General features: G+C 40.4%; 1 protein-coding gene across 1 annotated transcript in view; it reads right to left on the bottom strand.

Moving 5' to 3' along the window:
- Slc44a1 (solute carrier family 44 member 1) overlaps positions 1-17,124 on the bottom strand; it is a 126,785-nt gene that overhangs the window by 33,865 nt on the left and 75,796 nt on the right. Inside the window, exons 4-5 of the mRNA XM_032903954.1 lie at positions 14,626-14,762; positions 1,742-1,835 (exon numbers count right to left, since the gene is read on the bottom strand). Of these exons, the coding sequence (XP_032759845.1) occupies positions 1,742-1,835; positions 14,626-14,762 (231 nt within the window). The remainder of the gene's footprint in view (positions 1-1,741; positions 1,836-14,625; positions 14,763-17,124) is intronic.

Below are 17,124 nucleotides of genomic sequence, written 5' to 3'. Positions count from 1 at the left end.
GGCTAGTAACTGTGGTATACACTTTTAATTCCAGCACTTGCAAGGCACAGGCAGGCTAATCTTTCTAAGTTCAAGAACAGCTTGGTCTATATAGTGAGTTCCAAGCCAGCCAGAGTTACACATGAGACTCTTGTCTAAGTTTCAAAATGAATGAAGAGATGAATGAATGAATGAATAAATGAATGAATGAATGAGTCAATAACAAATGCTGGCCAATATGGGAGGATCACAGGCTGGGGGATGGGGTTGTGATATGAGCTATACCCACACCCATCCACAACTGTGTAGGAGCAAGGCAACCTCGTTTCCATGCTCAGAATTTTCCAGCTATTTTTTTAAAATTTAAATAGTATGTTTTAGCCTAGAAAGAATGAGTCTATACTCAAAATATACATTTAAAACAAACTTTAGCAGTTGGGCAGAAATGCATATAAAATTCTTCTCTTCTTCATTGAGCGTTATCTCCAAGACAGGGTTGACTGAGGTGCCTAGGCTGGCCTTAAACTTGTTATTGAGCTCAGGCCTTGAACTTGAGGTCTTCCTGCTCCAGCCTCTTTGGGATAACAGGCCTATACCATCAGGCCCAGCTCTGGCTTGTTTCTAATCAATACATTTTCTACAATGACTGGATCCAAAGCACCTTTGCTTTGCGGCTGTGGTGTGCCTTGCAGTCTTCACTTCTATGAGTGCAATCTTCCGAGTCGTGAGTTTAAGGCTGTAATTTTTAAATCCTTCCCAAGTTTCTTCTAAAGCAGCCCCTTTATACCTACAGGCTTTCAATTCTGATTTGACAGTAGCAACTTGACAAGGATCAAAGAGCTAGCAATGAATTTAAGTGATGCGTCTGTTTTGTACTTTGCAAAAGAAAATTTAAAATTCAAGTTAATAAAGCCAAAGTTATAGCCATAAGTAATCCTAAAGTTGACATGATCTGCTCTCACATACTCGAATCTCAAAATTTTCACTCGATAGCCCCCCTATCACATACTGACTTCTAGTCAGCTCTATAGGTTTCCCCGTCGCACTGATAGAAAGATAAAACACTTCAAATGTATGCACACGTATACATAATTTTGAGAATTACTCTCTAATGCTTGAGTGTCTGTATCTTTAAACAAGTCTATGTATCATGTTTCTGTTTGCTTCACTTCTAAGGACTGGGAACCACTGCCAAAGAATATTTCTTCATCTTCGGTCTATTACGTACAGTCAGGATTTAATAATAAATGTTTGCTAAATAAGATTTTGGATAATGCCTGGCAAATAGCCTAACACTGAGAATACGCCTGAAGGATGAAACCTGAACAACAATATGGGTAATTCACATACTTTAAAAATACAGAGTAAAGAACAAAAACAATTTCAGTTGGTGTTACTGGGATCAGTTTCAAGGCATCTATGGGGACAGTGGGTATTGGATCTAACTTTGCTGCAGATTTGACAATGATTCAAGTTTTATATACTTAAAAATTTTGGAGTTAAAATAAAAAAAAAACAAAAAACCATAAAAGCCCTGAGAGAAATTCGAAATATCTGAGAACAAGAGAAGTTGTCTGTGAGTAAGTTTTTATAAGGATTTGAAAAGCAAAAAGGAAGAGCTATTGTTTTAGTCATACTTTCAAAATACGGTTAGAAGGATGATGCAGGCATCATCAAACGGCAATGTTCTCAGAACAACAAGGTGCTACATTTACCTATGAAAACAAAGGCTACAAGTTAACAACTTTACAATAAAATTTACCTGGCTGGTACTGGTAGTTTGGGGCAAAAGCCAGAGGATTTTGCAGTCAGCGTGTACTCGGAAGGCTTTATGTTGTAGCTACATAGTGCTGAGCCTGTTGAAAGAAGGTGACAGGTTAGCCGGTGAGCACGAGCTCCAACTGTCTCTCCTCAACTCTGTAACACCAGTGTACACTTTCAGTGGTTACACAGTCTGTAAAAATCAGACTTAATCCATGCTATGAATCGTCTAGAACACTTTTCTCTGAAATGACCAACAATTTAATGTACTTTAGGCACAAATTTAAATTACTGGACCCTTTATTGACTGTCATGTCGGATACTCCGCCAGATGGCAGAGATACACACATCTCTTACTGTAAGCTTATAAAATGGACGTGAGGATGCTCACAAGCCAGGAGATAAACAAGCTACACGCAGGCAGTTGGTAGACATCAATCAGGAACCTGACTATTACTACAAACCCTGCACTCCACTGTAGAACTGTCTCTGATTCATGTTATTTTCCATTACTAATAACTGAAATATACTGCACACAGCATTGCACGAAGGTGGGACATCACGCTTTTTTTCTTATTTAAAAGGCAGGAACCATCCTCAACCATAAATCACTGAACAAATTCATGAACTAGTAAGCAGTCTCCAATTTCCAGACAGCTTATAACAGCTCAAATTCAACTTTTGGTTGGTTATAGAAAGGGTTTTCTGGTTATATGACTAATACTTATCTAAGTAACACTGAAAAGTCAGAATGACACAGTCTGCTGACCATTTTACTGAGCTGCAGATAGAGTGACTTCCATACCGGAAGGTTCACTGTACTTCAACAACACACGCTAGTGTGCAAGCAGCAAGCTGGTTGGTGCTGCTTTGGTTTCCCAGGGTACGTACCATGTATACACATAAACCATCCGACTAACTGAAATTCTTACCAGTTTCTAAGTTAGCAAACATTATTGATATAAATTATTAATTTAAACATGATTCATATAAACAGAAAGGCTTTCATTGGTACCGTGAATGATAACGAACTCTTACACTGTACCACTATGATACAGGCCCAAAATATACTGTGAAGTCTGCGTGACCAACATTGCACTGAGTTAATTACAGGAAAGGCACTTGATCGTATCTCAGAGAAACGGAGAGGGAAATAAAAACATCCTGGTTTGCTTGGGACAAAACTGGGATTAACTTTAACTTTTATCTTGTTTGATCAATCAAACTAGTTTTTGGAAATCTCTGAGAAACAAAAAAATCAGAAGCAATGTCTCAAACCAGCCAACTATCTGGTAACCGTTTAAATATGAATTGCAACAACATATCCAACAAAACATAAGTGGTACCTGTGTCATGCAAACATAATGCAAAAATCGTTGTTAAAGAAACATTAGTCACACAGCACTGTCACACAGCACTGTTCTCCCGAGGGTTTTCCGTTTTTTGGTAGACTTAGAAGGGACTAAGTTTTTAAAATGATTTTCAGCTATTCTTTTTTTCATGTTGATAAAATTTCTTTAAAAGTCTAAGCACATGAGATAAGGCAATGTTGGGTGGTAAAATATTTGTGGCTCTAGGTTTGACCCTGAATACTTAAGGGGTAAAGGAAAAAGAATATTAAGTGTGTCACTCCCTGGAAAGTATTGTCTGTCGTGTCTTAAGGTAACTGTATTCATAGCAATTATGGAAGAAAACTGACACCAACCAAATAGTTTAGATTAATCCTAAAAATAGCAAGTCCTATTGAGAAATAGCCATTTAAAAGGGGGGAAAAAAAAACAAAAAACAAAAAACAAAACACAACGATGTCAACTATGCCATCAAGCACAGAGCACCCGACGTGACTGCTAACTTCTTGAGCTAAACTGTCAGCAGCGTGCCTTTCGGAGACCAAGATGGAAACAATGTGCAAAAACAGCGGCACTAACTAAAGTACTTAGCTTCGTGTTGTTTCTCTGCTGTTCAACACACCGCTTCATCTGAATTCAATGAACACAGTCTCCACCCCCTCCCGGCCTCCCTCCTTCAGAGAAGGAGGTCACCAGGTGCAACGAGGCTCAATTTTATAAATACTTTCCCAGAATAATGCACAGGGAAAGGATAATAGCTTTATCTCCAATGGTCTTCTGGGACCTAGGCCAGTTCTGAGTAGATCCTGTATTCAACAGACTGAAGGGAAAAAGGCCTTTGTAATACAATCAATCGGAAGGAACTTTCCACTGCTGCCTGCTCAGAGATGATGGCTGGAGGAAGCTCAATGAAGCCATAGAGAAAACCTTGCAAGGCAAACATTTCACAGTTGTTATATTTTCACGTTAGTCATGAAGGCGTTTTCAGTGGTCATTTTAAAAGCAGCACCCGATACTTGCTTTCTTTATAGCTGTATTATAAACAATGCCTACCACAAGAGGTTTAGACCCAAGGAGTTAGACATACAGGTTTGTTTGTTTTTTAATGCAAAAGCAGGTTAAAAAAAAAAAACACCCACCCTTGAATAATGAAAAGTCAGAACTAAAAACAAAAGTTAATCTAAAGCACACCAGAGGCAATCCATGCAACTAGGCAGTGTTATTCAAAAGCTATCAAAATGAGTAATCTGAGAAGCCTAACTTGGGGATACAAACATTTATCATGGTAAACGCTTGCTCCCACTCTCAGAATGTTTAACTTCCATGGTATTTCAAATGTCTTAAAATGTTCAATTATTTATTCTTTGGTTCAATTTTAGTTATATCAACCCTACGAGGTCTATTCTATTACTACACTTTAGAAATTACAGATGAGAGAGAAAGAGAGAGAGAGAGAGAGAGAGAGAGAGAGAGAGAGAGAGAGAGAGAAGAGGGAGGGGGAAGGAGAGAGAGAGAAAAAGAATCGGTGAGCTGTTTATAAATATAATTCTATGGTCTTATGTCATTTGTTCTTGTATTATTTGTTATAATCATAACCAGAGAGATAATCCATCAGGGTCCATCACCTACCCTGCCACATACTTGCTGTTATAGGCATCCGCTCTTCTGCTCAAGGTGACCTGTGTAGACTAGGTTCTGAGGAAGGTTCTGAAAGGCTGAGCAGAATTTCAAACAGCATCTCCTGTCAAGTCTTCTCTGACTCACCCACTTAGCTTCATTACAGAACAGAGCATCTTACTGGTAATATTTTCAGTCTATCATCTCCATGTTCAAAATATGGGCTTTTTGCAAATTATAACAGGTTTTCTAGTGGAAACAGGTGAAACTGGACTTAGTACATGTTCTAGTCCATCAGGTTACAATGTTCACATGCTTGTCACCCACCACAGGTTCTTGGTCTTGGTATCATGCCGTGTTGTAGCAGACATTGTTGGTTATGAAGGACTGTCCTATGCGAGGCAGGGGTTTACCAGCACCCTTCCCTTCTCCCCACTGGATTCCAATAGCTTCCCCCAAGTTGTTGTTGAAGCAACAACCAGAATGTGTCCAAACGCTGACAACCTTTGTGAGGTAGCTAGCACCACTATGGTGTAGCAACCAAAGCCTGGATTACTGGAAATAAAGACTGTATTTCATTTACTATCACAGCAATCTTTATAAGTATGAAAAAGGGGCCCCTCAAAATATGATTTAGAAATTTGTATTGAATAGAAAAAAAATCTCAAATTTGGGTATGTTTTCATTATAAAAATCAAATTTTATTGCCTTGTGACATCTAATGAACTTAGCTTCCATTTTTCTGATTTGGAAAATACTGTGCATTTATAATCTGGAAAAATAAAAAATCACTTTTCCGATTTCAATCTTTGTTAATTCCTGAAATGTGTGGACATATTTACAATCCCAAGAAGCATAGACATTTGCCAGGTGGTGCTACCTTGTCAATATGGTAGGTGCCCAGTAAATATTTGCTGAGAAAATGTTTTCTTAATTTACTTGTTTTTATTTTATGTACAACTGTGTTTTGCCTGCATGTATGTCTGTCTGTATGAGGGTGTTGGATCCCTGGAATAGGAGTTACAGACAGTTGTGAGCTGCCATGTGAGTGCTGGGAGTTGAACCCGGGTCTTCTGGAAGAGCAGCCAGTGCTCTTAACCACTGAGCCATCTCTAAGCACACCACCACCTTCGTTTGTTCTTTGAGACCCGGGTTTCTCTGTGTAGCATTGGCTGTCCTGAAACCTTTTCTGTAGACCAGCTTGGCCTCAAACTCACAGAGATTCACCTGCCTCTGCTTCTCTAGCACTGGGATCAAAGACGTGCACCACCCCCTATCAAGCAACCTGGTCTCTGACTTGAAAGCAATGAAATGATTTACTGGAATAGATCACTTTGGTCACTTATACACATTAAGTCCAGCCTTCTGTATCACTTACAAAAATAAAAGTCTATTCTAGTTGTATGTTTTAAATTATGTTGTTACCGCATGAAGGGAAAGCATACTGATATAATATTGACTGTAAACTTAACAGCCAATGACAATCAAAGGCTTATTAGTATTCACAGGCAGTAAAGTTCATCTAAATGTCATATAATTTTTTAAAGTTTTAATAGCAAACAATAATCATTCTGAAAGCATCACTCAACACTGCAGTACTCAAAATGCGTCTGTGATCCAAACAGAGTCATATGAACGTATTATACTGTATATCAAAGAAGCACTTTAAATTGTAGCACTCTTTTATATACTATAAATGAGATGTAAACAAGGAAAAAGGACGTGTGCCACCATCTCCCAGCTGCTAAGGGAAGTTTTAATATCTACACCCAAGACTTCTAGGTCTTGTGAGGACAAGAAGTCTGATCCTGACAGACTGCAAGCTTCTTCCATGTGGGGTTAACATATGTATCTCTGGAGCATACTTGGTGGGAAGGAATTAGTTTAAATTTTATTATCAACTGTAAACTTTCTTTCTTTCTTTTTTTTTTTTTTTATATAGAATGGGATTTATTCAGGGCATGGAAAGGGGAGTTAAGAGGGTAGTAGGGGCAGAGAGAGAGAAGGGAAAGGGAGAGGGAGAGGAGGAGGAGGAAGAGGAAGAGGAAGAGGAGGAGGAGGAAAGGCCGGCCATGAGCACGAGGTCGGGGGGGTGGGGGTGGGGGGGAAGGACAGATGGGGAAGAGGGTTTGAGAGTAAGAGAGGGAGAGGGCAAAAGAGCAACTGTAAACTTTCTTTACCTTTCTAAAGATTCAAGCCATGGTTTGCTATGTTAGCAAGACTATCTATAGAGATAGATGGATGGATGGGTGGATGGATGGATGGATGGATGGATGGATGGATGGATGGATAGGATAGATAGATAGATAGATAGATAGATAGATAGACAGACAGACAGACAGACAGACAGATAGATGGATAGATACATGGATAGATACATGGATAGATAGATGATAGACAGATATTCACACATACATACATATACACACATGTACATGATCTGTATCATAGAGTAATGAGAATGATAATAAATGTCGCATGTGAAATATTCCCAACAATCGAGGCTGCATGGTCCAGCTGTCACTTACAGCAAAGTTGTTCATTTCTACACTGTCACAGAGCTAGGAAACAAGGCTCGTAGGTACAGCACAGAGCACTGAGGAGGGGTTGATAAATGTATGTTGAAGCAAACCTCATGGTTTTAACCACTTGCTAAGACCCAGCTGCTCGGACTGAACAATGGGGCTAGAGATGGCAGGCCAGCCTGGCATGGTGAGGAGGAAGAGGAAGAATTCCATAGCGTGCACCGGCATCTTTGTCACCTGTCATGCTTTGCTTGGGTTCAGCCAAAAACCTCACAGAAAACCCAAGCTAGCTTCAGGAGGAGGGCAACTCATTCCCACTATGACGCACATGTTATTTGTGCTTTCAAAAGTCCTAATGGGACAGAAAGAAACCCATCATCAGAAGCTAGAAGAGAGAATTCACACACCGTGCCGAAACAGGAGCACAGAAGGGAGTTCTCAGCAGACAGATTCAGCTTCTCTGTAGGGCATGCGGTCGGTGAAGAGAAGGAACAAGAGGGATTAAGAGAAGAAAGGGGGTGGGTAATCACCTGGAGAGGATGCAGAAGAGAGATAATGAGTGAAATCAAGTATTTAGAGGTGAATTTAAAAAGAAAGTTCTCACAGCACTTTTGGTTAGATTGGAGCTAAGCTGTTTACCTGCTGGTGGCAACATGCGAGGATGCAGAATTGAAGATAAAGAGTGGAGAGGATGAGAAGTTATTAAGTGGCAATAGAGACAGGTAGGAAAATCTGCTCCACACTCTTTGGGAAAACATTGTAGGTATCTACAGTGTGGGCACAGACCCTGTATTCAGAGATAAATACAGCATGATCCTGTCCCCAGGAAATTCCCACAGGACTGCCAGAACATGATAAGAAACACAAAGGTTTAATATGGAGTCCTTACTGGTTTTGGTAACTGCAAATTTTAAAGGCCATTTTTAAATTGTTTTCTTTGCTAGCATTATATATTTGTGAGAGTCGTGTCATATACAAATTAAGAACCATAGGAAATTTACATTTATACATTTATTACCCAATTCACATATCAGAAAGTATACTTTACAGATATCTAGATGTTTCTGCCAGCTTTTTTCTTTTTTTTTTTCCTTTTTTTTTTTTTTTCGAGCTGGGGAACCAACCTAGGGCCTTGTGTTGCTTGGCAACCAGATCCCCACCCCTTCCACAAAAGATCCTCCAGACAGCAGTACCTCCACACAGCCAATCTATTTCAGACATGTCTTCTAACCCCTACCCTAGTTGGCATAGTTAACAAACGTTCCCACAAATAAAGGAAACAGTCCCTCTTCTTGTATAGAAGAAACAAAGATTTGAGAGAATACTTTATCTAATGATTTTCTTTCTTATAAAAACTGCTATGGGACCAAAGAGCTTCCTAAATAATTTCTAAAGATAATAAAAGTTCATGTGAATGGGTGATTTTTAAGTGCTAGAAAATACCCTCAAATGTCACATAAACTTAAAATTCTTTGAAAAGAATTTATATTTTCATCCTGGAAACAAACATACAACCTTATCCTGAATTTTAAATAAGACTTAGAATTAGCATCCTAAAAGTAACTCACACATGATCTTCCTCTTTCAAGAATACTTTTTTAAAATTACCATAAGATACACACAACATGGAGGTTAGAATGCTATCGGTGGCTACATAGCCAGTGATGTTAACGTAATCACAGTGTTTATCACCAGCACCGCCATTCATTCTTACAACTTCCTTCTTGAAGAACGGTAACTCTCTGCGCATTAAGCAGTAACTCCCCCATTTTATCACCATCACAAGCCCTACCGTCCACCATTCTACTTCCTGTCTTGATGAACTTGCCCGCACTAGGGATTTCAAATGCGTGGATTTCCCAACAGCGTTTGTCCTTCTGTAGAGGGCAGTGTTTGTCTCTTAGCGTGACGTCCTCAGTCCAGCCATGAACAACTGTGGCCTGTGACTAGATTTACTTCTTTCTTCCCGTGAAACAGTTTCATCAGATGCACATTAACACATCTCTTTCTTAATTTGTTTCTCTGAGACATGAGACACCATGCTCAGCTTAGAATTTTTCTTAATCTGTTAACCTGTCCATGGACGTTCCAGTTGTTTCTGCCTCCTGGCAGGTAAATAACAGGTAGAGACCAAGGCTGAGTAATCGTTTCTTCAGTTTCCAATTCTTTCAAGTAGATACACAGGAGGGGACCTGCTGATTTAAGGGAACCCCAGGTCTCCACAGCAGCCATGCTATTCTGCACCCCCATCAGCAGTGTCAACAGCTGATTCTTCTGTAACCCCATCAATGCTGTGATCTTTTTAATGGTGGATCTTAAAGGAGCACAAACGCTCACATTCAGTACATTTGAGAGGACATATTAAAAGGCAGTCCAAGACTAGATCATAAATCTAAGTGTCAGATAAGACATGCAGGATTTCCGGGCCATCGAGTAGTACTGACTGAAACCCGAGAGCTGAGATGGCTGTAGTGTGGTCTGGATACGAACCACTGACCAGGTAGAAGACTTGCAAATATTTTCTCCTGTTTCAACTCTGTTGATCGCTGTCCCTTCTTACGTACAAGTTGGAGATTCGTTGTTTCTTTTTTTTTTTCTTTTTTTCACAAGGTTTTGCCACATAGCCCATGCTAAACTATGTGCACCCTCCTTTCTCAGCACTCTAAATGGTGAGGCCTGGTTGTGTAAAACTTTGAACTCTGACATCATCCAGCTCTTCTTCTGTTTCTTATGCCCAAAACTGATGCCATGTGGAACTTCCATTCAAGAACATCGAAAGTACTCAAACCTCATCCCAAGGCCAAACAATTTGCTAGGCCATTTTGGGATTTTAATAACAGCTAACGTGATCCATTATATAAACAAACTGAAAAGAACAAACCACATGGGTTTTCAATTATTCTTTCCTAAAGAATGATCTGAAAAAAGCCATGAAAGGTGCCCAGTTTTAAACCTAAATGGAGAGAAACTTGAAGCAATCCCCACCTAAAATCAGGGACTAGACAAGGCTGCCCACTCTCTCCCTACTTATTCAACATTATAGCGTCCTTGAGTTCTAGCCAGAGCAATCAGACAACAAAAAGGATGTCAAGGGGATACAGATCGGGAAGAAGTCTATCACTATTTGCAGATGATATGATAGTATATTTATGATCCCAAAAGAGAGAACTACTAAAGCTGATGACAACTTTGAAAAGTGGCTGGGTATAAAATTAACTCAAATAAATCAGTAGCCTTCCTCTACCAAAAAGAAACAAACCGAGAAAAAATTAGGAAAGCGAATTCATAATAGGACAAAATAATATAAAGGGTGACTTTAACCAACAAGTAAAAGATCTGGAGAGAGGAAATTGAAGAACACTCAGAAGGTGGAAAAGATCTCCCATGCTCATGGATTGGCAGGATTAATTAGTAAAAATGGCCATTTTACCAAAAAGCGATCCAGATTCAATGTCCCCATCAAAATCAATTCTTCAAAAAGTTTAGACAGAACAATTTGCAAAATCTCATCTGAATAACAAAAAAACCTAGGATAGCTAAACTATCCTCAACAATAAAAGTTCAGGGGAATCACTATCCCTGAACTCGTTACAAGCAGGTGGGATAAAAACGCATGGTATTAGTAGACAGACAGATAGACCAATGGAACAGAACTGAAGACCCAGAAATGAACCCACACTATGGTCACTTGATTTTTGACAAAGGAGCCAACCATCCAATTAGCATTTTCAGCAAATGGTGCTTCTGGAGGTGCTTGCCATGCTTATCACCCTGTACAAAGCTTAAGTCCAAGGGATCAAGGACCTCCACATCAAACCAGACACCTCAAACTAATTAAGGGAAGCATCTGAACACATGGGCACTGGAAAAAATTTCCTTAACAAAACACCAATGGCTTATTCTCTAATATCAATAATCTACAAATTGTATCTCATAAAACTACAAATCTTCTGTAAGGCAAATGACACTGTTGTCAGGACAAAACGGCAACCAACAGATTGCCTTTACCAATCCTACAACAGATGAGGCCTTATATCCAAAATATACCAAAAGTCCCCAAATAACCTATTAAAAATGGGTTCAAAACAAAGAAATTCAAAGCTGAGGAAATGCTCCCTAAAGAAATGTTCAACATCTTTAGTCCTCAGGGAAGAAATCAAAACAACCCTTGAGATTTCCCTCATGAGAATGGCAAGATCAAAAACTCAGGTGACAGCCTGGCGAGATGTGGAGAAAGGGAACCTCCTCCATTGTTGGTCAGACTTTAAACCATTCTAAATCTCTAGGTTCCTCAGAAAATTGGACATTGGCCTGAGGATCCAGCTACCTCTCTTGGCATATACCCAAAAAGATGCCCCAACATATAAAAAGACACGTGGCCCACTTTTTATTTAAATTGTTAAGCTGGAAAGAACCCAGACACCCTTCAACAGAGGAATGGATACAAAAATGTGCTACATCTACACAATGGAATATTACTCAGCTATAAAAACAACGATTTTATGAAATTTTGAGGCAAATGGTTGAACTGGAAAATATTCCTGAGTGAGCTAAATACTCAAAGTATTGGTATGCACTCATTGGATAAGTGGCTATTAGCCCAAATGCCTGAATTACCCTAGATGCCTACCAACTCAAGACGGATGATCGAAATGTGTACCCTTCTTGTAGTAGATAGGGAAGAGAATTAAACAGAGACTGAAGGGAGATCAGCCTGCCCCATGTGGCCCATTATATACAGCTACCCAATTAGATAAGATGGATAAGCAAAGAAGTGCAAAGAACTGTAGATCGAACCTGAGAGCAGCCAGAATACAAAAACAGAGGCTAATGTCAGGCAACCACTGAACTGGAGAAACTTTGAAGAAATCAGAGAAAAGGAACTGAAGAGCTTAGGCTCTTCACCCCTACATGAACAACAAGCAACCAGAGCCTAGCAAGCTACTCAAAAGACTATACATGGACTGACCCTGGACTACTCATAGGGTAGCAATGAATATCCTAGTAAGAGCACCAGTGGAAGAGGAAGACGTGGGTCCTGCTAAGACAGAACCCCCAGTGAACTAGACAGTTGGGGGAGGAAGGCAATAGGGGAGGGGTGGGGAGGGGAACACCCATATAAAGGGGAGGGGAGGGAATGTTTGCCCGAAACCGAAGGGAATAACATAAATGTATGAAGAAATATTCAGTTAATAAAAAAGAAAAAAAAAACACAAAAAAAAAGATAGAAAAAAAAAAAAAAAAAAAAAAAGATTAGACCATAGCTCTGAGTGTCATATAAAAACATACAGACTTCTTTAATCTTTTTTACCACTGATGAGTTCTGAGCCATGGATTGGTGCTGACTGAAAACTCTTGAGAACTGATCACAACTGTTTACAGCAGCTATATCTAAGGGACTGATGGGGAGACCGAATGTGGAGAGACTCTAACATTCCACTGACAGAAGGATAATGGAACAGGTAACAGCTAATTCCAACTGTCAGAAACATTTTTACTAGCTACAGTTTTAAATATTTTTCTCGTATTGACTTTTGATGTGCTGATCATCGATCCTAATGAGGTAGGTACAGACACTGCCCTATATGACAGTCATGGGGCTGGGGATCGGAGAGGTCAAACGATTTGTTCAGTGTCTCTAGGTTAGTAAACTGAAGAATCAACAGTTGCATCCAAATAATTTACCCAAGAGCCTGTACTTTTATCCGGTGAACTACACCACCTATCCGGTACTCGTGTCTAAGGAACCGTACCGCATACCTAAGGCACGGTATAATAGTTACAGAGCCGACAACTGTAACACAGGGCTTAGCAAGGCAAAGACGGGGTCACACCTGGGCTTCTGGGCTTTTCCGTCACGAATTCAGTAGTCTTCACACCCTCACGTTTATTTGGATGCAGACGCCTGGGCTCTGAAAGCTCTTCTATCTCTTCTTATGGAGGAGACAGAGGCAGACTCTGAATAGGAATCCAGACCCTCACTGGTCCATACCTTTCCCACTCTCTATATTAAGAGTGGTAGGTCAGGGATATCGCCTGTCTTCTTCCCTTCAGAGAAGCAGCATCCTGTCGGGGAGGACCTAAAGGCAGGCTGGGATAGGCATGGTTATGGCTCCAGGCCTGTTTTAGCCAGCTACATGTTACATAGGGTATAGCCAGCTACATGTTACATAGGGTAAATATTTGAGTCAACAAGTTGTTGAAAGGATCTAGCACCAGCCTTGAGTTCAGGCAAGCTAGAAGGTGTGAGAAGCCCTTTCACAGAAAACACAAACATGAAACCTCAGGGAAGTTCAAAACACGGGCCAGAGGGACCATTAGCATGCAGTGCTCTACAACGAGTAGTTTCAAAAATACTCTAAAGAGAACTGCAGCGAACCCTTTGGAATTGAGAATTTCCAAAGGGCAGAGCTGATTGCAGTGAACTGGCTCTGCTGGTATTCGCGGCTAATCCCTGTCTTTTAACCTCAAAAAGATCCTCCAAACTATTCTGAGAAAAGGTCATGATGCAACATTAAATTTAAGAGCAGAACATAAAATTATATGTACAGCAGCACACTGAAAAGAACTGACGGCAGAAATTTGATTAGAGTTCTTTCCATCCATTCCTGCAGCTTTCACCATTTGCTTTACACATGCATAGATTATGCTGTTAACCACAGATTACACATAGGCTGGGGGAGTGAAGGCGGGGGGAGGGGCAGACTGTGAGATTTAAACAGGCTTTGAAATAGGGGAAAACTGAACTTTACGTAGAGTATACTAATAATTCCTGAGCTATTCTATAGCACACCTAGTCAGCAGCAAGCTCAGATTTCACCTGTAATTCCAGTACGCACTCGGCTTTAGAGGCTAAGGCAAGTTCAAAGCATCAGAGGATCATCAGGTCATGGGACCAGCTCAGGAAAGCTCCTATCTCAAGACGATGAGACCAAGAATATCCAACAGGTTGTGTTGAAAGCACCTATTTGCACATCACAAGAATTCCCTTGGGAATCATCCCACCCTAGGGAAATTCTGTTTTCCTTTCTTTTCAACAAAGGTGTGAGATAATCTATTTCTGCTGACAAGAGATCTTGCTATGTTGTCTAAGTGGACTTAGACAACTAACTGCACTTAGGCTAAGCCATCCTCCTGCCTCAGCCTCCTGGGTAGCTGGGATTAGTCGCACACCACTGTGCCCAGCAATTCTAGAGTTTTAGTAATCTCTGGAGTTGGCGCTTGTATTTTAAATTAGGAAGTCTAACATCACTTCGGCTTTTATTTTTCTCTTTAAGGTTGTTTTTAATAACGTATTTAGTTTGAGGACAAGTGTATGCTGAAATGCAAACATACAGTGTTTAAGTGCGAGCACAGGGGACCAGGCAATCAATTTGGACAGTCTGAAATCTCACCATTGATCTCGGCAAACTTCTGGACGTCACTCAGGGTTTTCAACTCCTGTCGTGGACATGCCGCTACACACAGTGCCATAGACTTGATCTTCCTGTTTATCAAGTCCAGATTGCATGGGTCCAAAAAGAACACATACCTAAGGCACGGAAAAAAGAACCAAGATATTATTTTGCAAAATACAGGTGGCTCACTGTATATTCAACCAAGCCTCAAAGCGAAGCACAGACTCCACAGAGTCACCATCACCATTCCCCACCATCACCATTCCCCAAATAGAACCATCGGGAAGGTTTTGAAAACAATGACTTATAATGCTAACAAAGAGAATGGAGTAATTGAAGGAATTAATAGTTTTCACAATCTCTTTTCCTAATATTTACACTTTATAATAGGCAGATTTTATCATCAGAAATCATTTTCTTGCTTTGATAAACGTGTACCAAATACTATTAGAATACCCAATGTTGCGACTTAACATACATTACAGTTGCCATGGAAACTACAAACTTTGCTTAATGGATATTATTATCAAAATGGAAGTAAGTATATTAATGAGCATACACTGATATGAATGGAAACTTGAATGAAACCTAGAAAAATATACAGTAACATCAGCGCCCTCTAGGCAGGTGGGGCTCTCGTTTCCTTCCTTTTCCTTTTCAGGGTTTTCCTTTTCTAAAAATAATTCAGGGTACATTTTAATTGGAATATCCACAATACATTTCCTATGTATTTTTTTTTAAAAAAAACTCATAGTAATTATATAAAAAATAATTCACACATCCTAAATTATATCCTAGGTATTTTTATACAATTACATTTCTTTTTAAAGGTGAAGCTTAGGTGGGAATCACAGGATTTAACAAATAAAATAAAAAAGAAGATAAAGATAGCAGGTATTATAACTGTCCAAGAGAAAATGATGCCTACTCATCCTCAACAAGATAGAGAGGCTGGTGCTGCACACCACGGAGGGAGCATAAGAAGGAATGTTCTATTTGACACAAAGTTCTTTAACCACGGCCTCAGTACTTTTTTTCTGAGTCCACGGCAAATTCTACAAAGTCAGTGTCCTTTCCCACAACCACCCAAACCTGCAGTCCAAATACAGCTAACCATGGAACGAGGTAATTACTTTTCTCAGCCTTTGGCTATAATCTAATGAAGAAGCAGGACTAGGCACAAAAATCTAAAAAGAAAAAGAAAAAAGTCAATGCACAAGTAGAATGGGCACTAGGTAAGAATACCAGATTTGGGGGGCAGGGGTGAGGGAGTCAGTGTGGAAGGTACCAGAAAGGGCTTCACAGATGGACAAAAACACTACACAGACAGGGCAACCAGAAGACCATCCCGGAGCCCAGCAGGAAGGAGAAACACAAGCTGCACTACACATCTACCAGCTCTTGGAGACTCTAAAGTCACTCATGTTCCAAAAAGATAAAAGGATGCAAAGAAGCCAGATGTGGTTTGGAAGCAGGGTTCGTGGATGGTGTCCATGATGAAAACAAGGAGGCAGTCAGTACAGGCAGGCACAGAGAGAACGGGTTCTGGGAACCCTTGGCTGGAACAAGCAAGCTCTCACTAATTCTCCCTCCATCTGTCCCATGCATGTGACTCAGCGTGTCTGTCCCTAGGACCACAGACAATGGTCTGCACAAAGCCGGATTCTGGGCAGGGAACACTCCGCGTCTGAAGGAGGGTGTATCAGCTAGCAGTGCTGGCACAGGCAACAGTAAGTATCATCTATGATATCGGTAATGAGTGCAGTCAGTGTCTGCTGAATACTCATGGGCCAGACATTCTAGAAAACTGTGTGTGTGTGTGTGTATCAGTCCCACACAACAGTGCGGTGTGTTTCTGTGAAGGCAGTGGGATGTGGGTGGAGGAGTCACTGAATACATAGTTCTTAATGACAAGAGATGCCTTAAGAATTATCTGGAGAGATTACATGACGGGAGAAAACAGACTTAGAGGCAAGTGAAGAAGAAAGCCAGAGGCCTCCCAGCGAGGACATGGCTCTAACAGCAAAGACCTCCCGAGAATAGATTATCTTGTCTGCTGTCCTGCTTCTGTGTCTTTCAATGCTAAAACTGCCCCAGTTGTATTCGTCTTGCAGCCCTAGTTTATACTCTGAAACACCACAGTAGTTTGTACTTGTGAGTAGACAGCAGCCTTGTACTGTGCCTTAGTTATACCAACCTGAACCTACGTTCTGGTCTTATCTTCTTTTTAACATGCTTCGGCCTCTAAGCAGCGGACATCACAGGTGAGCCTTACCCTCAGCTTCAGCTTCTAGTCCTCCCTACAATAACAGTCCTTTGGCCTAACCTAAGAAAAGCATCCTTCCTTCCTAGCCCCAGTCTCTATAGTTTAAACACTATATACCATTTAGTCTTTAGTCTACTTTAAGGTCGCTGGTGGTACACACGTAACAGACAGCGTGTACGTGACAGTTCTTGTTGGTTCCCCAGAGAAAACACCTGACTTCTACAAATTCC

Source organism: Rattus rattus, chromosome 1, assembly GCF_011064425.1.
Source record: "Rattus rattus isolate New Zealand chromosome 1, Rrattus_CSIRO_v1, whole genome shotgun sequence".
Taxonomy (NCBI): domain Eukaryota; kingdom Metazoa; phylum Chordata; class Mammalia; order Rodentia; family Muridae; genus Rattus; species Rattus rattus.
Note: the sequence above shows the minus strand (reverse complement) of the source record. Positions and strands in the feature narration are given on the sequence as shown.